Below are 23,774 nucleotides of genomic sequence, written 5' to 3'. Positions count from 1 at the left end.
AAATTTTTCCTTCGAAACCTTCTTTTAACAGGCAACCTTCAACATCTTCCCAGAAAATGAATTTCTTATCCACATCGCATCTGATCAGTTCAAAAAATGGCGAGCATCTTCGATATAGATTTTTTTCTGCAAAATAAACCCCAAGTTCAACAACTCGTACAGCACTTTTCATCGATTAAACCCCAAAATTTATCACCTCAACGGTTCAACAACTTAAACTTCATGCATTTAACCTAATTCTCGTACACTTACTCTTCTCTCTCCCCCTCTGCTCAATTCTTGGCACCGGATAATTTTCCAATCACATTATCTACACGCGATTTCCAATCATGTCGTTTCGTTTTACTTTTTTCCCTCGTTATTTACCTTTCTAAAGATTTCGTTCAGTACAGCAAATAAAAACATATAAGTGGGACATGGAACGAAAATTAATAAATTAAATTGTTTCGTCGTCGTAGTCGACAATATGACACAGAAACTGATCCACACATATACAACCACATATCGACAGCCAATACTCGTACATACACATATTAAGCGCAAGAAGAAAAAAAAAACATTAAAAATAGGTTTTAGCTACGTCTCGAGCGTTATCTGTAAATACAGTAACAGCCCGGTAAATATGACGTTTAAATAAAATATGACAGGCGATTGGCAAATGAGGCATTTCAAAAAAAAAGGGGGATGATGGAATTACACTCGTCGGAAGACCGACGACGACGACACGAACGACACGTTAACGAACTAGTACAGAGATTTACACATGTTACTGCCTTACTATAGTACTCGTATATGTAATAAATTAAATGTTAATAAATCGATAAATCATGTAAATACATTTCGTTGTTTTTTTTCCCTCTCTGTACTCTTCTTTTTTTTGTTTACACAATCGACGTGTACGCGTGCATTTTGACGTACCCAGACCCAGACCTATCTACACGACTAACTATACCTAATACCTATCTATCGAGCCAAAGAGGAGCTACACACGAGTAAATTTTACGGAATTTTCATGTTTGTACAATTCGCCATCGATATAGCATACCCCACACACTCTATACGTAAATTCGAACTGAACCTGGCACACCTCGTACTACCTCATCAGCAGCGTGGTAAAAATGGAAATTTCTCATCGAGTTCATCGCGCGCTGTCAACACATATCAAAACATCGTGTAAGCTTATGGTCGACACCTCGTATAAAAAGCAATCATATCAACTACATTTGACATAAATACGTTGCGAAATTTAAACACGCTAATTTACACGTATAAAAAGGTACACTGTGCCTACGACGATGTGTGCGAAAATGGCACACACGATTTAAAAACCTGCTGCTGGTACACCCCCCTTCCTTCATCACCTCTGCAGGTATCTTAGACCATTTTACACATCTATCAAAATAGTACTAACAACTTTTTGATTTTTCAACACCTTCTGCCTTTCTTCTCATCGCCGTACAATTTGTTTAGACCTTTTTTCTCTCTCTTTCTCTCTTTCATTTTCAGCTTGTACACTTATGTAGATATCATAATAATATGCTGCTGGATGATAAACGTTTTAGACATCTTTATTGTACGTGTATTGGAATCGTTTAACAGGGCTTTTGTCACCGAATCTCAAAACTTTGCGTACGAGAGGACCTTTTTAGTATTCATTTGAAGAGTATAATGTGTACTGAATAGGTAGGTACTGTATAGGTAGGTAGCACTCTTGAGGTCTAGTATATTGAAATGCGTGGGTATACTCGTGGTTCAGTCAGAGCTCCAGAAGTGTGAATGAAATGGTGCTGCCAACTTGATCGAATTGATAAGCATCGTTTCTCGCCTTTTTTTCTAGAGTCTATTATAAATTCGATAATGATGATGATACCTATAATACAATGTGTTATTCTTATTGTTATTTTTCATATAGCAGTCGATGAAGTTTGAAAGCCTTCGTGAAGTTTTTTTTTCATGTACCTAGGCAGTAGCTTACGTACGTTTAACGTCATTTACAAGTAACATATTTGATGAACAAGGGCTTATTGGTCAGAAAATTATACCTAATTATCGACAACATTCCAAGAAAGTTCTTTAAAATGTTTAAATGTAGGTAATAATGAAACGAAAAAAGGTTTGGCACTAAAAATAACGCTAGTTACGAGTTGGAAATAGAAAAAAATTCCAATTTTTGACCTTTCACTATTACAATTCAGAGGGGGGGATTGATTTGTAACAAAATTATTAATTAAGTTTACCATGCTTTGACTATCTACCTATTCCCTCCATTAAAAAGGATAGGCAACACCTTCATCTCAATTTTACTTTTTACTGGGGAATCTTTTTCAGTGGTTATCTACTGTTTCTCTAATTTGAACCTAATCCATATTAAGACATGTAGTTCATTGAAAAAATTTCAGAAGCCCAATCGAAAATTTGAATATTATTCCTTCCATCCACTTTCCAGAGAAATTCAACTCTCTAAATTTAAAGCAGTCAATTTCACTGCTTAGCAGTCACGACATTTTGCCTTTTTAAAGCAGTAGTTTTTTTTACTGCAAAACAGTGAAAAATTACTGAATCGGTCAGTCAAAATGATTTTTTACTGACCAACTCAGTAATTTTTCACTGTTTTGCAGTAAAAAAAAACTACTGCTTTAAAAAGGCAAAATGTCGTGACTGCTAAGCAGTGAAATTGACTGTTTCAAATTTAGAGAGAACATAAATTACAAATTTCACTATCAGATGGTGGACTGAAAAATTAGATAGTGATATTTGAAAAAAAAAAATGGAAATTAAGAATTTTCTCAATTTCCTCAAAACGACAGGGCTATCGAGAAAGGGAAGACAAAGGGCCAATTTTCCCCGGCCCCACGCTTTCTGGAGAGCCCGTCATGAAAGAAACCCTTGTTTTTTTACTCTTACAAGACACAAATTATCGAAATCTTTAGCCCTCGCTTTGCACCGGTTCGCTTTTTTTTTCAAAAATTTTCGCCCTCCCTTAGCCCTGACCTGTTCTCTTAAAAAAAAAATCAACTTCCCTAAAAAAAACATCGTCTAGGCGTCTCGAAATCAAATTTTTAAAAACTTTCGCGCTTGCTTCACTCGGGTCAATTTGTTTCTTTTTTTTAAATGAAAAAAATTCAAATTTAAGCTTCCAAATGCATTTCATAACAAAAATTGAAAAATATAGCAAATTCCCTAAATCAGATTTCAAAAATGAATCACTAACACGTTGAAAACTTTAAATTTACAAAAATTATATTTTCCATATAAGTATAAGTCGTGTACCTACTATTCCGAAATTAAGATTTTTCTGTAAAGAAAAAAAATGAACACTGCAAATTTTTAAAAATCGAAAAAAATATAGCCAAACATTTATTACATTTTTTTTTTTTTTTTTTTTTTTTGAAATTTGCGTTGATTTTAGCTTGAATTACGTCAATCGAGTACGTGGTAAAAATAATCACGATAATATTAGCTGATGGTACCTATCAATACTTCAAAAAGTTAATTTCATTTTGAGAATAATTTCAACTTGAACTTGTTTTTACGAGAAAATAATGTTTTTAATTACCGTTATCTTTTTATAACCTACGATAGTTTATCGAGGAACACCAATTTACAGGTAGTCACTATAGTTATTCGTTTTACAGGAAATACGAATTCATGTAACTTAAGATAAGCAGGTGCATATATTTTTCTCATCAATTATACGAAAATACTATCATCGTATGTATCAGTCAAAGTTTGGCTTTCCCTATTTTTCTTAGCATAATTCATTATGAGAAATACAGACGCGTATGTACGTACTGTACCTCGCTAATTATATTTGTGTGTATGTGTAAATGTAAATGTGTCGTGAGTCAGAAGTTGGAAATTATTTTTTAAAAAAATTTTAACGTCTATATACTTAGGTACCTGGATTTCGTGTGTTTTATCGACAGTTTCTCTGAAAAGCATGATCAACAACACATATACAATACGATAAGTAGATTTGTTATAAAGAACTGTACGATCGCCTGTATTCTCATTGTCAAAAGTTCTCTCCACTTATTAGGCAGTTTAGTCGTTCACATTTTTATACTTTTTGATTCGTAATGGCCACGTTCGTACCATTGTTGAGTTTGGGCCAACTAATTTTTTTATTAACCGTTTGTTGTACACTGACAGAGGTTTATGGTCAAAATGGCAACACACGAGGAATACCTCCGCGTCGACCACCTACCGGACCGTCGTGTCATTGTGACTGTCAACCACAGCAATGTCCACCATGTCCAACAGTTTGTGACAGTAAGTACTGAAAAAATTATCCGTATGTAATGCACAAGTATAGGATATCAATAAGATTAATAATTCGTTAGTTTTTTTGATCTGAAAATTTTCTATAAGTACTATACGACCTCTGTCAAGTTTTAATTTCAAATCAAAGAAATTTCTATAAGTACATGTGAAGATATCCTGACCGTAAAAAAATGTTGAGTAGATAAAGACAAACATAAAGAAATGAAAAATAGATGTCCGAAAATACTTTATAAGACATTATATGATAAAACAGCTGAAACTTCAACTATAGTAACAAAAAAAAAGGTCGGATTCGTGTAATTGCCATCTCACAATATATTAATTTTTTTTAATTCTAATGCAAATATATGTATTCTTCTAGATTCTAAAATTGAAAATAAATGTTCGGAGAATCTTAAACATTTATTGGATACGACGTTCATGCACGCAGAGAAGTGGGGTAAGGTTTCGGAAACGTTGAAAAGGTTTACATATGTACCTATCTTAGGATGGATCAAGAAAAAAAATGTCGGAGGATTTTGATCAAATTCAAAGGAGACTTAGGAGACTTCCATTTTGAGTTTAAACTTGAAAGTCATTCCAAAAAAATTTCGCTCTAGATGGAGGTACCTTCTGAGAGGAGATATGAATCCTCAAAGTGGGGACATTTTCGTGATCTACCCTAATGTACATACCTATGTACAAGTACCTCGACCGAGCAGCACAATCGTCAGATTACTGAAATTAAATTCGATCAACTGTAAGAGAAGTTCCTCCCTAAATCGAATACTTCTTGATCGAAGTATATTGGCAATCTATCACCAAAGATATTGTATCAATAAAATGTCGAGATATCGTTCGATAAATTTTAGATTTAGGGAGGAACTTTCTCTACAGATTTATCGAATTCGACTTTTTGTCGAAAGCTATCGATCGAGAAATTGAAGAAAGAACTTTTTTTGCAGTTAATCGAATTCGATTTTTTTGGGGAAAACTGATCGATTTAATCTCACCTCAAAGTGTCGATCTTCAGCTGTTCAGTATTTTAGTTAGGTACCCATTAATTAAAATTATGAATTTTTGAAAATTCCCTTAGGTAATGAATCCAAAACCGCAGTCAAGAATTATAACAACCAGATGCAACAACAGATTCGTTCGAATGCCGAATATTCAACTAAATCAGGTAATCCTCTATTCCACCGAGCTTTTTTGCACTTGGGGTTGGCGATTTTAAAAATATTTTTCATTTAGTTGGACTTCGATGAGAGATGACGAATGGCGCAAACCGCAGTTCACAAAGTGCATTTGCAAGGGAGATCAGGGTGCTCAAAATTTTGAGGAAAATAATTTTAGTGGGTTCAACTAGAAAATTACAAATGATATACTTACTTTTGGAACTTTTACTACCTACTCTGTGGGGCATATAGAGGAGATTTTTCGAGATGTGGTGAAAATCAGTGTTGCCACTTTCTTGAGCTCCGAAAATCAGCTAAATGATACCTATGTATTTTCCCATAGCGTACACGCGCTCATAAATTCTGAAAAAATTACCACAAGCACAACTTTTTATGCTGATAAACGTATACTATCAAAAAATTGTGGTGGCTTTTTTTCGTATTCTCCATTTAAAAAATTCCGGAGATTACCATGACAATACAATTTCTCTGCACAAAGGTTGAAATTGCACAAATTGACATGTTTTCAATCTTGGAAAATTTTCAAATCTATAGGTGATACGAAAAAGCACTACTCTAATTTTTTGATATGTTGACCAGCATAGAAATGTTTTCAGAATTTTTGAGCGTGGGCTTCATAGAAAAGTAACATTTTGTTTAAAAAAGTGACAATATCTACTGATTTTTACCACATCTTTGAAAAGCTATTTTATGGACTGACAAACTGGTAGGTAAACGCTCCAAAAATGTATCGTTTGTTATTTTCAAGTTGACCCCAATCAGACTGTATAATACACTCATTTCGCTCAAAACTTTGAGTACCCCTATCTCCCTTGCGAATGCACTTTGAAAATTGCGGTTTGCGCCATTGTTCCATCTCTTATATCGAGATCTAACTACATAAAAAAATATTGAAAAAATCGTGAACCCCAAATGCAAAAAGTGATATGGAATCACCCATAAGGCAAGACTCATTATTTTACAGTTTCTTATGCATAGCCGCGGATGGGGGGGGGGGGAAGAAGGCTCATTTTATGACTAAATGAAAAGAAAATTTAAAATATGATTGTTTCAGCCACTCTAATTGAAGCTACAAAAATCAACTTGCAAAAATTGAGAGAATACCAGAATAAGTTCGAACAAACCGTACCACTAAAGGGTAAATCATTACAACTTACGTACTAAACTAATACGTGCTCTGAAAAACGCTTCTAAACATTGAAAGCAATACACTTATATGTACTTACAAAGTCAAAATTTATAAAATATCGCAATATTCATGATGTAGGTAATTTAATTATCTATTATTATTATTATTATTTCCGATCACAAAACAGAAAACGTCCCTTTTGCGTTCGACCATCGCGCGTTGAAAGAATATAGGAATGTAATACTCCAAATTGTCGCAACGGAAGCAATTCTGAAGAAGATTCAACCAAGCGAAACAGGTAAATAAATATTCTAGGCCTATAGGGCCAGGTTTTTGAAAATCAAAAGTAAATACACTAGATATTATATTGCTATAGCCCATAATTGCTACCACATGGTATTAAATTTCAAATTGAATCGAAACTTCCAAAAATAAACTCAAAGATATAGGTACATGATCAGATAATTTACTAAAAACATGACTGCACAGTCACGTCGCTAGCGGAGGAGCGAAATATCAAAGTAACCCGTCCATGCCGAAAATTCGAACAACGTAATTCCCCCCCCCCCCCCCCCCAAGCGATGCTTTAGAACAATTTTTGGAAAAAATTGAGATTCTTCGGAAATTTTTGTAAAAGAACGAACATTTTTAGCCATTTTTTTGAAAAAAAAAACAAAAAACTTTGGCAAAAAAGTGATAAGTAGTTACTTTTAGCAATTTCTGGAAAAAAGTTTTGAACTTTCGGGTAATTTTTGAAAAAGTTGAATTTTTTAAGAATTTTGCTGGAAAGCGAGAATTTTTGTCAAAAAACAAGCCTGAAAATTTTTAGCAAAAAGTAGGACTTTTGGAAGTATTGATAATGAAATTATATTTTTTTGCAATTTTCGAGGAAAAAGCGAAATTTTTTGCAACATTTTTGTTTTGCAAAAAAAAAAAACGAGACTTTTAGGTAGAACAGCAATTTTTCTATTTAAAAAAAGGGGGAAGTTTTGGTCATTTTTTGGCAAAAAACAAAACTGACAATTTAAATCAATTACCTAATTGGCAAGAAAATTATACTTTTTCGCAATATTTGTCAAAAAAGCGACACTTTTTTCCAGCTCTGTAGTGAAAAGAGGAGACCCTTAGTTTTTCAACCATTTCTGGCAAAAAAGCGCGCGACACTTTGGGGTAATTTTAAGGGGAAAAATTGAAACATTTTTAACATTTTTGCAGAAAAGCAATATAATTTATAACAATATTTAGCAAAAAACGAACTTTTTTGGCAATTTTGATGAAGGGCGAGATGTTTTGCTGTTTTGACCATCGAAACTTGTTCAATAAACCTCGATAATTGAGTTCACATCGTATCTTAATTATTACTAATTATACCTACTCCATTCTTACACAGAGAATAGTAATTCAATATTACATTTTTTTTTCTCGATGTTACAGCAGAACAGAAGGAAAAACATTAGGCCCCATTCTACTCGTGGTCGACTGAGTGGAGAAATTCATTGAAAATAAGAAAAAATGGACAAAAACAATTGTATTCTGATTGTTAATTATTCTATCCATACCTTACCTATACGTTTAGATGTTGTACATCAAATCAGTTTATAATTTGGTTACTATTAAATACTTATCATATGATTTTTTACACACCATCATTTCGCTCGATAACTGTGATTTTGATTGTAATTTGTAACCGAAAGGATGAAAAATCAAAAAACACAGAAAGTTGGAAAAGTTGGAAAATTCGTCTTTTTTCGTGGAAGTTGGCAAAGTTGACATTCTTACCAACTTCTGGATAGCAAACAAAAACCAATTAGATAAATTAACATAATAGTTGATGAGAATTTCAAACTATTTAGAACTGCTTGAAAATGCCAACTGACGATCTGAGTGAAATTTTTCAAAAATGTTTGAAAAATTGACTACAAAAAACATCAAATTTTTTAAATTTTACACTTTGAGAGTGAATTGCTCAAAAAAATTGAAAAATTGACTAAAAATTGGCAAATTTTATAATGTTGACAAAATTATGAAAAATTGTATTAAAATGTTATGGAAAAAGTTTAGAAATTGACTGAGTTCAAAAAATTCCAAGGGTGGAAAAATTGACTTCTTATTTCTAAAAATACGCAATCTTGTTCCAAATTGAAACTTCTAAAAAACTGCTATTCAAATTCAAAAAATATTCGAGGCAAAATAAACTTGAGTATAGAAAATATTGTTTTTTTTTTTACTTCTCGAATTACGAATTTCCAAAAGCTTTTGCCCTCACTTCGCTCGGGCCTGTTTGATTTTCAGTTTCAAAATTACAATTTCAAAAAAAGTATAACCTCAACTTCTCACATAAAAATATAGTTTTTTTTTACTTTTCGAAATTGGAATTTTCAAGTTTTTGCCTTCGCTTTGCTTGAGCCAATTCGTTTGTCTTTTCCAAAATTAAAAACTAAAAATCAAAAAAATTTTACCTTGTCTTTGAGCTCATGAAGCAAAACAAACATCTGTAAAATTTTAGCGGATGAAGTTGGAAATTTTGGTAAGTAACAAACATTACCATTTTTAACGACCCCCCCCCCCCCCTGAGAAACCACTTCTATTCGTCCTTGTCACAATAATAAATATAAATCACTACCAAAACATTCTGGCAGGATAAGAAGGGCCTACCCAATACCCATGGACTATCACATCATGCTGTACCCGTATGAAAAATATATGAAAAAAAACAACATGGCTGGCACCTACCTTATTAGTTGTTGTCCAAAATCCTTCCATCTGAGTCAAAGATTCATCTCCGCTTTTCCACAGTTCTCTAACCATATCCTGAAACAAGCCAAAAAATACACACGATAAAAATCACCATCATTAATATAGGAGGCATACTTACTACAGAAGCATGCATATTGTACAAACCATCAAATCAATCTTTAAAAACTCATACCTACTTCAGATTCCATGTTTGCATGAGTTCGCATTACATTAGTTTACATTACAAAACACATACCCACATATTCCATCTCCCTTCTCCCATCTCCAACAAATCAACTATACAATCACAAAAGTAACTCACATACGTCCCACCTTGAGCTCATATTATAGACTTGCATACAAACAAATAAACAATGTCATTCGCAAATGCAATGCAATGCAGGTATAATGCATCAGAGGGGACATAATCCTTAATTCGTTATCCTCGTCGTGGGGAAAAATCTACTTCGGTTACCTGAATTGGTCGAAAATTCGCATATTCGATAATACGAGAGTAAAAGTACACCAGGACCAAGGATGAGGGTTTTTTCGATGCAAAAAAAAAAAAAGTAAAGTAAAGTGAAGTGAAATATAAAATAAAATGGCGATGGTGAAAAAGAGTATGGTACAGATGTTAACACCGGTTTTTATAGGAGGGCATTGCGATATATTAGTTGACAAAATACTTATATAACAAAAACACTCCATAGGGAGCCATCGTAGTATTTATTTTTCTATACATCTTTCGGTGGTACCTACATACACAATTCGACGAAGAGATTTTCTTTTCCATTGTGCTCGGGACATATACCAATGCAAACATACGTGAGAAACATTCGTCGTTGTCATTTTTGTCAAAATACCCATCTCTTCTGCTGCTAACACACATAACCACTTCCAGATATAGGTACATAAAGTACCTAACGTTTTATATAAACGCGAATTAAAAATAGAAAAACACCAACGACATCGACAAATTACCACCTTGCAAGTTTTTCCTCGTAATCGTACCTCGAGCTCTATCTATAGTGCAACTTACAAACTGATTAGTACATCACGTCGTAAGTCGTCTCTTCTTCGAAATTGTAACCGCGTGAATACAAATTATGGTAACATTTCACTCTTTATGTAATGTAGTATTGTTCGAAGCTCAAATGAAAGCAATTTGGCATTCGCGATTCCAGCCCGAATTGGCCTTACTATCGAATATTTTAACACCCTTCTTTTTATTCGCTTTCGCGAAAGACGAACGATATAAAAATTTAATACGTTTTCTCACGTTACATTTTTACAAGAAACGTGATCAAATGCAGCTTTTTTTCCAGCCACGTATACTTTTTTTTTCAACTCACCATCTCCCATAAACCCGATCAAATTATAAGCTTCATCGTGTGGCAAATTCGTAAGTATTCCAAATCCTCGTAGAAAAAAAAATCACCGCACGAGCCTAAAAATCTACGAAACCATTTTATAATGAAGTAACGTGGCCATTATAAATCCGAACCGGGGTAAAAAAAAAGAAAAAAAGAAAGAAGAATCTCGGTAGCTCCTTATTTCCTCCATAAATTCGCAACCCAGATAGAAAGAAATTGGATCAAGTCAAAGCAAAAGTATAAATTGGATTAAAATTATCCTTCGAAAGAACTTATCAATACAATCCTCGGGCTGATTTTTCGCTTTTTATAAGACATTTTAAGCCACATCCCTTCGCCGTATCCACTTTTCCCAGCGTATCTTTCAGATCGTCTTTTTTTTCTTTCTTCAACGTCATCTTTTTTTTCATGCTTTTCCGGACTTTTGCCGTCATTTTCCTCTTTGATTCGTATATACTATACTATATAACTTACTTTTCGACTTAAAATGGTTGATGATACCGTAAAGAAGTTTTTTTTCTTTTACAATGTGTGCGAGCTTTTTTCGTCCTTTTTTTTTTACTTCCCAAGTTGAAACGTCGTTATTTTTTAATTTTTTTATTCCAATCGTTTTTTCCATTAAAAGGTTCGTTTTTTTTATTTTCTTAATAACGAAAGCTCGGGCTTCTTTCTTCTTTTTTCTTTTCGTAATTCGACGTAGGCTTTGTGTTTCGTCATCTTTTTTCGATATATTTTCCGCGATTCGAATTCAAAAGATGGGAATGTTTCAACGTATAATGTCCTCCAATCCACCGATTCCATTACCAAATCTTAGGTTAAACCGATATAGAAAACTTGTACATCCAATCAAACATCATACATGAAATTCCCCTTCCTCTTGCTCTTTCGTATATTCCACGCCGTTGAATACAGCCAAATACACTAAACGACCTTCAACACAATCAAACGGATTGAAAATACTGAAATAAAAATAAGAAGTTGCCTCATAAATGTGCCTGGAAACAACGGTTTATGCAATCAGAAAACTTTACTGTCAAAATGGTTGCCTAACTTGCAAACTGGTAGGAAAAATACATATGCAGAACATTAGCCACTTAAATGGAGAGGATTTTTAATTTTAGGCAGGAACACAATCGAGAGCTGCATCATGGAGGGATTACCCCCCTCCCCCACCCCATAAATCTTATTATACACAACCGAAATCTTCAACAAAAAAAAAATCAAAAAATTTCCAACTTGATTTTCAACAGAGCTTCATCTAAAAATAATAATAATTACATCTTTTTGAGGGGGGGGAGGGGATTTACATTTTTAAAACTTCCTATAATTTTGTTTATGCAACAGGAATTTTTCAGCACAAAAATCAAGCTTTTGGCTTCAATTTGGAAAAAGTTCAGCTGGCAATTTATGAACAATGTACATGCAGCTGAATTAAAAAACTTTCAACTTCATACAAAATGTGCTACATGGAATAATGTTTGGATGTGTCCAAAAAACCGATGTTCACTTTTTTTTTAGATTCTCTTTCAAAAAAATACCAAAAATTCAAAAATTATTCCCCCTTCCTCCCCACGAATTGAAAAAATCTTGGCCAACATTCAACGGCTGTGACTTTTTTCATTTTTTTTTATTTTCATTTGTTCAAGAGAGAATAGTGATTTTTGAACTTTTCAAGCACTATTATTCGATGACACAAAAACATTTTTTTCATGCAACATTTTTTTTCTTAATTTAGAAGCAAAATAGATTATTTTTGAATTGGAGCAGAAAGCTGGTTTTTTAAAGTATATAGTTGCCTGCATTTTGAAAATGCTAGACTAATGAAAAAAATTAGGTCAACGACCTTTATTTAATGGGAGAAGAATTTTCAAGAACTGTCAAGGGACCAACTCATGATGCCAGAAAGAAATGAGGGGAAGGAGGGGGGCATCGATATCAAAATTACAATTGAATTCAATTGAACACTCGTACCTACATCTTGCGAGGGAACCACTGCGATTTTTGGAAAGAGCGTGATCTGAAATCTCCATGACTAAAATTTCATCTGCTCAAGTTGATTTTTAGATTTTTGGTGAATTTTTGAAAATTCAAAATTGGCAATTTTTGACATCATAATCTACTGCGATTTTTGGAAAGAGCGTGATCTGAAATCTCCATGACTAAAATTTCATCTGCCCAACTTGATTTTTAGATTTTTGGTGAATTTTCAAAAATTCAAAATTGGCTATTTTTGACACCATCATCTACTGCGATTTTTGGAAAGAGCATGTTCTAAAATCCCCATAAGTAAAATTTCATCTGCTCAAGTTGATTTTTAGATTTTTGGCGAATTTTTGAAAATTCAAAATTGACCATTTTTGGTAATTTATGAGTTTTTAAATTATGTAAACACAAATATAATGGAAATTGGTCCTGGAACTAATATCAATTCCCCAGTACTGAATTTCAACATCTCTGGTCATTCTGGGGCCTCCTGCGTGATTTTCGATTTCTCCAGAAGACGTGAAAATAAATTTAGACAGCTAAACATCGAGTTGTGGCTTCTCTTCGATCTCTTAAAGGGTTCATTCACATCTGAGTCGATTTCCAGGCGGACAACTTGAATGGGTCTTTTTGACCAGCATTCTCAACTCGAAAAATTTGTTCGCAAACATGATTTTTTCTTCAAAATTTTCGTATTTTTACCGAAATTTAAAATTGTAACAATTTTTCAGTCTCATGAGAAAGGAGATATGGAAAAAAAGTTGTTTTTTTTTCAATTTTTTGAATTAAAAAATTGGTTTTTTTAAAAAGAAAAAAAAATGGAACACAGCTTCTAATCGTAAGCTACAGAAATTTTACAATTACATCCTGAGAATTTTTAGCTACTTATGTACCTACCTACACAACCTCAGGATTCAGGTTCGACAGGAAAAGCAAGGTGTATTTTCTTTTTGAAAAAATGATTTTCCCAGACGTTTTTCGGTTTTCCAGACCAGTTTTCCAGACCAGTTTTCCAATTTTTCAGACTACATATACCAACTGCACTCAAATAGCCAGCGGATCCATTTGGTGGAGAGAAGGCTTTAAGAATTTTTTGGGGTAAAAATGTTTCCATTTTCAAAAAGAAGGAGCTAGAAAATGTTTTTAAAAAAATGAATCAATTGACAATCACAAAGGTTGATTATGGGGAAATGAAAAAAAAAATGAAACGGATAATTTTGCCAAAACAGAATTTTTTGACAATAAACAGAAAACAGGATTTTTTATTGCAGTTTATGGTAAAAAAATACAGGACTTGTACCCATTTTTTTTTTAAAGGTAACTTTGATGACCAAAAAAGTTACTTTTAAGACGTGGGCAAAACATTTTAATACCTATGTGAAACAATCACAAAAAAAGCCAGAACATTTCAATAAAAAATACAACAAAATTGAAAAGTGAGACTATTTTGCACATTTTTGGTAATAAAACAACACCTTTTGCCAATTTTTGACATAAAAAAAATGAAAATTTTTTACAATTTCTGGCCAAAAAAAGCAAGAATACGACAATTTTATCAAAAGGTAGAGCTTTTTTGAAAATTTTTGAAGAGAAAAAAACGAGACTTTAGGCAATTTTTGGAATTTTTTGCAGAAAAAAACACGATAATTTCAGTAATTTTTAACGAAAAAATTAAATCTTTCCGCAATTTTTAACAAAAAAAAAAAAAAAAAAAAAATATGAATCTTTCTGACAAAAGCAAAACTATTGAGAAATTACTTTGAAATTGTTGTCGCAAAGTTGGGAATTTTTTGCAACTTTTCAGCAAAAATGGATGTTTTGAAAAATGACAAAAATCGAAACTTCGACGCTCTCAGCAAAAAAGCAAAACTTTTGGGGCTTTTGGGGGAAATTTTCAACATTTTTTCCACACTAGAAAAAGAGGTCTATGATTTGGAAAAGTTGAATTATTAGAAATTTTTTCAAAAAATCAACTTTGGTAAACAAAATTTTAGAGAAGTAACTAAAAGTTACTTCGAGTACCTTTCTAAGCAAGGTAAGTAGTAAGTACTTGAAAAGTAACCGAATTCTACCCCTAAATTAATAGTTTTCAACACTTGGCAAAAAACGAAATTGTTGGTCAATTTTAGCAAAAACAAAAACTTTCCGTTAGTTTTGAAGCTAAACAGGATTTTTTTGACAGAAATGAAGCCTTTTAACAATTTTGACAACTTTTTATGGCATTGATTTTGGACAAAAAATGGGGACTTCTCGACAATTTTGGGGAAAATGGAACTGTTTGAAAATTCTAGCAAAAAACAGGACCTTTTTACCAATAAAAAAAAATCTCTTGTAAGTTGTAAGGTAATGTTGGAAATGAATAGATTGTGAAAACTTTGACAAAACATAGGACTCTTTGACAATTTCAACGAAAAATGGGCCTTTCTAAAAGACTAAGTGTTGAAAAGCTAAATCCGAGACCACAAAAAAGCAAGAATTCAGAGCGATTTCAATAAAAATCAAGACCTTAACTTTTCGAAAATTTTAGCAAAAAATAAAACTTTTTCAGCTATTGAGACAAAAATCAGCATGGTGTTATTTTATCAATCTACAGATTTTTCCCGGGTAGGTACTTATGAAGGTACAAATTGAGGAGAGAGAGGAAGGAGTCAGCTGTCTCCTTATGTGACGAAAATGATAACAAAAATTCCTCAGTAAGGCGAGGGAATTTTTTTACAAAAAAAAGGGTAAAATCCAAAATTTTATTGACATTTTCATGAATTTTCTAAAAGCAGAAAATTCTCTGATTTTTTCCGACTTTCCAGTTTTTCCACAGAATGGGGACCCTGCAGGGCTATTCCCGAAATATTTTTGCCTCCGCAATCGACGTAATCGAACGCAATGAACGTAAAAGATTGCGTCGTTTGCGTCGCCAGAAAGCAACCGTGTTGAGCGTAATGTGCGTTATTTTAAATATTTGAGTAACAATTATGTTTATAAAAGCCCAATTAACAATTAAAATATTTTGTTTTTCAAGATAACGCCAATAATTTGCAATGCTCATTACGTTGATTGCGGCGATTGCGGAGGCAAAAATATTTCGAGAATAGCCGCTCAGAAAAGGCAACCCACAATAGACGAATACTAACTATTGAAAATCAAAAACTTTTACAGGAATGATCAACAAAAATAAAAAGAATCTGGCAGCTGGCGTATGTCAATTTTGAGCCAATTAAGTATAGGAAGATGGCACTTCAAAGTTCAAATTCCACCAAAATACGATTTACGAAACCCCAAAAGTTTGATCTTCCTCTAAATCAATAGATTTTACTAATAGTACGACTCGCATGAATCACATTGCAATTTACAAAATGTATTTACCTGATTTTGCAAAGAGAAGTTTTCATCTATGTAACTCAGGTTTTCGAACCCTTTCATCGCGTGGCCATTCAGGGTACTTCTTCCGAAAAGGATTCAAATCACACAACCCTGAAACAAAAAAACAAAACAGTCGCATAAATTAAATGTTATAATATCTCGAGTACAGCCAATTAATATCTATACCTAAAAAAAACTCCACAAGTATCCATATCAGGGTACAACAATAAACCCCTGCACTCGTCCATTACATCCAATCCATTATACTTAAGTTAGTTCTATCGCCATCAATTCCAGCACCAACTCATCGAACAAATAGCTCGTGAAAACCCGCATTTAATCATCCATCATCATTCTCTCAAATACAAATACAAATACATCATTCTCAAAAGCATCGCACCGATTCGCTCAAGTTATTCTCATTCTGTACTCGTGACCACCAATTACCAAAGCACTGGAGGTGGTTCCACAGGCGGCGGCGGTGGCGGCGTTCATGGTACTCTGACTACTAGTGATTCTGCAAGCCAACTCTCGTACATTGGTTTTTAAAAGCGCAATATTTGTGGCTTTTAAAAGAGTAAAAATGTTAAAAGCTTTCTGTATATCCATTTACCCATACACGTCATGAACATACTCGCTCATATGATTCTTTTTCTCTCTTTTTTTTCCTCTTCGCTCAAAGAAAAATATATTACTTCCTTTACATTGTTATATTGGAGAGAGACGAGCTGTCATCCGCAATTACTATCCTCCATTCGCGTTCCAAATACAAAGGGGAGACGTATAGTAGTCGTAAATTGCGAAATTTCTCTCCTTTCTTTTTTTTTCCACGATTATTCTTTCTCGCTTTCGCTCTCTCCTCACTTACTCACTCACTCACTTACTCATAAAACCGCCACCAGTCTCAAAGAATGTTATTTTTACACAAATGAAGGATATTTTACACAACTTTATGCTGGCGGCGGTGTTACTTTGTTTTCCCAATATTTTTAAAATCCTTATTTACCGTAACGTGAAATTTTTTAGCTGGTTTTTTATAATTAAAAATGGCGACCGAGGTTTATTGTTCTAGATAGTTCTACTGTGTTAAGCATTCGTCGTGAGTTGTAATGCTGCACCGATCTTTCGTCTTCTGCAGCCTATGTAAGTATTCGGTTGGTTGCAACTCCGCAGGCAAGCTGCATTGTTGTTTACATTTTAATAATTGCGCGAATGCTTGCACATTGGAGAAGTGTTGAGATCTCGACAGATACATGTACAATGAAGCACTCGATATTTCGAGTAGGTACGATAGGTATACATAAAACAGTGAAGATCTTGACATTTTTACGAGTATTATAATTTTATATTGCAATCTTCTTAATTAAAATATGAGTGGACGGTTAAGGTCAATCAGAGAACCAGCGTCAAATTTAATCATGCACAGCAAAATTAATCATGTCGAGGGAATTTTTGAAAACGACACGAAATAATGAAAAGTCAAATTTTTGAATGTTTAAATTGTTCATCGAATCTAAATAAAACTCGCAGTAGTACTTTTGGGAGGAAACTTTTTCAAATTTATCAATCTGGGGGTGGGATTTTTAAAAGAAAAATTGAAAAAAAAATTCAAAGGAGGTGAATAGAGGGAAAATTGATAAATTATTGAATATTGAAAAATGGAAAAATGTAGAACTTTTTTGTGCATCATAATTATGGAAAAAAGTAAGACTTTCAGCTAGCAAATTAGAACCGTTCAAAATTTATTCAAGCCAATACATTAATATTTCAATGAGAGCTAGGAAAATGGGAGAAAATCAAAATTAAGGAAGAAAAAGCAAATAAATAGAAAACATTTAAATTTGATTGAAAACAATAGAAGTTTTCGCCATTTTGAAAAACAAAGCGAGACTTTTTTTGCAATTTCGGAAAAAATCATTTTTTTTTTTTACAAAGAAAATTAGGATTTAGTGACATTTTTGACAAAAAAAAGTAGGGCTTCCATTTTGAAATTTTGGCAAAAAATCAAACATTTCCGGCAACTTTACGAAAATATGAGCACCTTTCTTACATGAAGAATTTCTGGCAACATCAGCAAAAAATCAAGACTTTATTATGCAATTTTGAATAAAAAAATAAAAATTTTGTTGCATTTTTTGCAAAAAAGCAGAACTTTTTTCTGCAATGATGGCGAAAAATCAAAACTTTCTTTTACAATATTTTTGGTAAAAGATTCACGACTTTTTTGCACTTTTGACAAAAAATCAAGACCTCTGGGCCATTTTGGAAAAAAGTTAGAGATTTCTGGTAATTTCGTTTTAAAATATCAGGACCTTGTTCACAATTCTGATTTTTCAAAATCGGGAGCTTCTTGCACTTCTAACAAAAAAAAAAAAAACAGAACTTTTTTTACAACTTCGATTTAAAAAATCAAGACTTTGTGCCTTTTTGGAAAAAATTAGCACATTTTAGCAATTTTGGCAAAATAAATACTTAGGAACTCCGGGCCAATTGGGATGCAAAATTGCGACTTTATTTACAATTGTGATGAGAAAAAATATGAAAGCACTTTCTTCTGTTATTCTCTAGCAAAAAATCACAGGACTTGTTTTACAAATTTCGGTAAAATCAAATCATGAGTTTACGTCATTTTTGCAGTCCAAAAAAAAATAGTACTTTCTGCTACTACAACTTCTGAAAAAAAATCACGAAATTTTGCACAATTTTTTTGATGGAAAAAAATCAGAAGTTTTGTGCATTTTTTATAAAATTTAGGATCTTTTGGCAATTTTGGGGGAGAAATCAGAAATTCTTGGTAACTTTAGCGAAAAGTCAGGACTTCATTTTACAATATTGTGATGAAAAAAATCAGGACTTACGTGCATTTTTTAGTAAAAATGAAAACCTTCTAGCAACTTTGGCGAAAAAAAAGTCATCAAGGATTTCTCGTAACTTTGGCTAAAAATTAGGATTCGAATAACAATTTTGATACAAAAATATCTGGACTCTTGTGAATTTTTGACCAAAAATGTAGGACATTTTGCAACAGTGCGATCCCTTTACCAAGTTTTGCAAAAAAAACAGTACTTTTTCTCACAATTGTGGTAAGAAATCAACACTTTCTGGCTTCTTGGGAAAAAAGAAAGGCTTTTTTTTTGCAATTTTGGCTAAAAATCAGCGTTTTCCCAACAAATTTACAAAAAATTCGGGATTATCCAGCATTTTGACAGAAAAGAGGGACCTTTTTTTTTTACAAGATTAGCAGAAAGCAATTTGGAGAAAAAGCACACGAGTCTTTTACAAGTTCAAAGTTTGGTAAAAAAATTGGAATTTCTGAGAATTTTCACAAAAAAAAACAGCGCAATCAAACATCCTCCTGTCCTTGTTTTTTCTTTGAGAATTTTCAATAACCGGATAACTTTTTTTTTGCTAAATTAGGATTCGATTACCAAGTTTTGATATGAAAAAAAACAGACTTTTGTGCAATTTTGACGAAAAAATAGGACTTTCTTCAGAAATTTTGCAAAAACTTCCAACCTTTTGCCAAGTTTTGCAGAAAATCACTACTTTTTCTCACAATTTTGATAAGAAATCATCACATTAATGGAAAAAAACGCTTCCCCTGCAATTTTAACAAAAAAAATCAAGATTCTTCGGCATTTTGACAGATAATAAGAACTTTTTTCACAAGTTTAGCATAAAATAAATTTATTTTTGGCAATTCGAATTTTAATGGAAAAAATTTGCAATTTGGAGAAAAAACAGGAGTCTTTAACAAGTTTAAAGTTTGGTTTTTAAAAAGTCAGAATTTCTGAGAATTTTTAACAAAAACACCGAATGTGGGATTATCCAGCATTTTGGCAAAAGGAGGACCTTTTTTTTTTTTACAAGATTAGCAGAAAGCAATTTGGAGAAAAAGCAGGAGTCATTTACAAGTTTGAAGTTTGGTAAAAAAATTGGAATTTCTGAGAATTTTCACAAAAAAAAACAGCGCAATCAAAACACCCTGTCCTCGTTTTTTCCTCGAGAATGACAACAGGTCATTTTTATTTTTACCTATAGAGTAACATGGGGTAAAAGCCCGGTAGGGGTAAAAGTCCAGAGGACATGGTTAACATTTTTTATTTGTATATTTTTTCATGGGGGGAGGGGGAGAGTGACAGCTTTTCTCCTCCGCTATTTCGCTTACCAAACATTTGAATCGAAATTCAGGTACTTTTCTTCCTTGTCATTGGCGACCAGAAAAAAATTGATCTCATCAGCAACCTTGAAATCCACAACTTTGAAGAGAAGTTTTTCAAGAGAACTATCGAAACTTCAGTACAGTGCTTTCCAATTCTCGAGTAGAATAAAATACACTCTCTGAGCTTCTCAGTGTCAGAAAAAAATGAAGAACAAAATTTTTCATTTTGATCTCAAATTTGAAATCAATCAGACCTTATCCACGAAAGTACATACATACATCATAGACATATCTATTTACTAACTTCAAATCTACATCAAAATCACCGGATACCTTTTCAAATCACAAAACTGAAATTAAAAACTTGCTCGAGGGAAGCCAGAACTTCACAAGTCATCTCACCATGACATTCCCCAATTCCTAAATGCCAACAAGAAATCACCCTTTGATTCGTTCATAAGGGAAATTATCTTCGTAAGCTGCACCCTTCAACTATATAAGGCGATCAGCTCGAAATCCAGTCTACTTTTCAAGTTACCTCGAAATAACGCGAATTAATACACCCATCTTCCCCTCACACTCCTCGCAGCATCTCACCACCTCCATAATTTCATCTTCCCGGTATATACTCGTATTTTCATCTTGTGTCACCATCTAAATAGAATTTCTCGGGTTATAGTATAAGGTGAGAGCAAGAGTATCTGTCACCCTCATACACATCGTTATGTACGAGTTGACGTTGAAAATTTTTTTCTCAAAGGTTTCTTTGGTAGCTTTGAAAAATCAAAGTGTATTCCCATATCAAAGACCCGTGTGTACCTACTCGAAAGTCGTCGACGTCGACTCACAAAAGGGTATCTCGACTTGAAATTACTTTTTAAATCGCCATTAATATTCTGCAACGTAACGAAAAAAAAAACCTGCTCGCATAAATTTACGTAAATTATCCTTCGCACAAAAAAAAGGTAAAAAAAAAACTAACTTCGCCATACGTGAGTCTCTGAATCCGTTTTAAATTTCCTCGTTCTTTGCGGAATTTCCATCAATAAGTCGTTATTTTTCTGGTCTCATTTCCCTTTGAGATTTACCACAGAGTGACGTTGATTTTATACTTAACTTACGCCGAACGACGCACAATACACAACTTGATGAAGCTGTCTGTATACAAAAAATTATGCAAAATTCGCATCCCCCTCCCTCTCTGATCCCTCCTCACCACGCTGTGAAATGTTTCCTTCGATATTACAAATTTATAATATCCGGCCAGTAGCGTTACACGAGTATTTCAGTGCGAGGTTTTCTTCGACTTCAGCCAATACGGAGCGAATTTGCAGCAGGTACAATACGTCGTCGTGTAACCGAGTCGTCTTAATTACCGCACAAACATTGGGTGGAGTTTGTACGCTGGTTAAAAAACAAGAAAGAGAGAACATAAAAACCCTATGAAAAAGGCAAAAAACGACGCCATTACGATTTTCGCAAATTGCAAGTGAAACGTACGGGTGGATGGAGCTTAAAAATTGACGACGATTGTATGAAAGAGAACAGAGAGACCATAGAAGATGAAAAAAAAAGAGAACCTTTTGTACGACTTTGCATATGCATAATATCGCGCGCAACGAGGGCTGGTGGTGAGCGAGACGGGTGCAGGGGTAGCGAATGTAGTCGAGAGGCACTTCATTTACACTTTTTTTTTTTACTTCTCCCAATGCCTCGCGTCCTCGCCTCGCCGACGATTTTAGCTGGTAATGATCGAGCACGCTGCGTATTATGCATATTATTATGATGAAAACGCCCCTACTTTTGTTATTTTCGTCGAAAAGTACCGGATTTCACAGATGAAGGCCGAATTCATTTAAATGCATTAATGGCGAATATTACAAAAGTGCTCGCTTTTTCGACTTTTTCTTGCTTTTTTTTTCTCGCGCCACTCTCTCAGCATTGATTATGGAAGAAGTATAATAATAAATATGGAGAAAGATACGCAGGCGAAGAGCGCGGAGTCGAGTAAAAGAGAGCTTTCCGCGTATAATTTCGCGTCCGCTTTCGGGTTAAACTCCGGCGGATGAGAACAAGTTCATTGTATCGAAGTCAAACCATCATCACCGCAGAGAGCATGTATAATAGGAATCGGTTCGACGAAATTATTTTTTTTTAACGAGATTGCATTTAATTTTTACCTAAACGAGCGAGCTTTAATTTATCGCAGTACTACGCGGTTTTAGGCACCTCCACCTCCACCTAAACATGAGCCTTGGTGGTGTTTCTTCCACTTCTTCATCCTTGTGGTTTTTTTTTTCATCACCTATACGAGTATTTCTTCTTCATCATTGGTCGTATTTAGTGGAAAAATGATTATTTTTGCAGACAAATATTAACGAATACAAATCTACACCGCTGGCTGCCTTCCTTCCTCTCGAGTGTTTTGATTTCTCGCCTCTCCTCCCTCGATCTCGTAGAACTATACAGAAGGTGCTTTTCAATGGATTTTTATTTAATGACGAGTGAAATCGGTTTACATATTATATAGTTGAGAATGTATAGTAATAGCGAAGGAGGAAGACTCTCGGGGAGTAAAGTATTACTGATATTAATTTATGTACTCGTTAGTGTGGTTTTTAGTACTATAACATCTCGTCTTCGTCGGCGGTACGAATAAATAAGTTAAATTAAAAAAGTACACAGTGATTATAACTAAGATTCAAAGCGATGAGATTTACTCGACGAGTAACTCGCCTTAGTATTTATGTGCGGTATAAATTTCTTCATCACTTTTATCTATGCAGATACACAGATAGACTGACCGAAAAGAAATGAGTATTTTTTTCATATTTTAATTGTGCTTAATGTTCAACAGTAATGATGAGTTGATGATGAGATTTTATCATTTTACTCGTAAATGTACCAGATGGATAATGGATCAAAAGATGAGAATGAATTTCAACTAGAATTTACATTCAAACTAAGGAGATTTTAAAATTTACAATTTAAAAAAAAACATACCACTCGAGTCTTCTTCAACAGTTTACATTTCATTTTAAATTGACACAGAAATTGCCAAGAACTTTAATCTATAAGGAAATCTGCAAGGATTGATGAAATCTCACCAGGAATACTGGAGGAGTTATGAAAAAAAGTATTGTGATGCAGACATTTATACACATTCAATTAATGCTTTCAGCTACATAGAACATATTGTGCCTCAGTGTTTCAAAATTAAAAAAATCATTATGCTGAAAAAACCAGACAAACCTGAAAAAAGTGGATAATAGGCTAATTTCTACATTGCCCACAATATGAAAATTAATATCGCAAGCCACCACCCAAAATACTAGATCATCAGTTTGGATTTTGTAATCAACACTCAACAATAGAGTAGGTCCACTGTATCACAGCTACTATTGAAAAAGCGTTTGAGGAAAAGAAATTCAGTTCTGCAGTATTTATATCGATGTACCTAGTGCAGGTATTTGTATATATGACTGACGTGAGTATGGCACAAAGCAAAGGTATCCAATCAAAAATTGCAGGAATCCTACCAAGAAATCATGTTCATTTGTTGAAATCATATTGTA

At 33.5% G+C, this 23,774-nt stretch overlaps 1 protein-coding gene across 2 annotated transcripts; it reads left to right on the top strand.

The window, feature by feature from the left end:
- The first annotated feature begins 3,724 nt into the window (after window positions 1-3,724).
- LOC135837380 (uncharacterized) lies at window positions 3,725-8,220 on the top strand. Of its 2 annotated transcripts, none has more exons than XM_065352632.1 (6): window positions 3,725-4,272; window positions 4,646-4,723; window positions 5,360-5,446; window positions 6,514-6,597; window positions 6,776-6,886; window positions 8,026-8,220. In XM_065352632.1, exons 1-6 carry the CDS (start codon window positions 4,080-4,082, stop codon window positions 8,043-8,045), a joined length of 573 nt encoding a protein of 190 aa, XP_065208704.1. In that variant the 5' UTR covers window positions 3,725-4,079; the 3' UTR covers window positions 8,046-8,220. The 2 variants fall into 2 exon arrangements, with proteins under 2 accessions (XP_065208704.1, XP_065208703.1); XM_065352631.1 differs by having other exon boundaries at window positions 3,730-4,272; window positions 8,023-8,220.
- Window positions 8,221-23,774: the final 15,554 nt, after the last annotated feature.

This window comes from Planococcus citri, chromosome 2, assembly GCF_950023065.1.
Source record: "Planococcus citri chromosome 2, ihPlaCitr1.1, whole genome shotgun sequence".
NCBI classification, from domain to species: domain Eukaryota; kingdom Metazoa; phylum Arthropoda; class Insecta; order Hemiptera; family Pseudococcidae; genus Planococcus; species Planococcus citri.
This window is presented reverse-complemented; position numbering and strand designations above follow the sequence as displayed.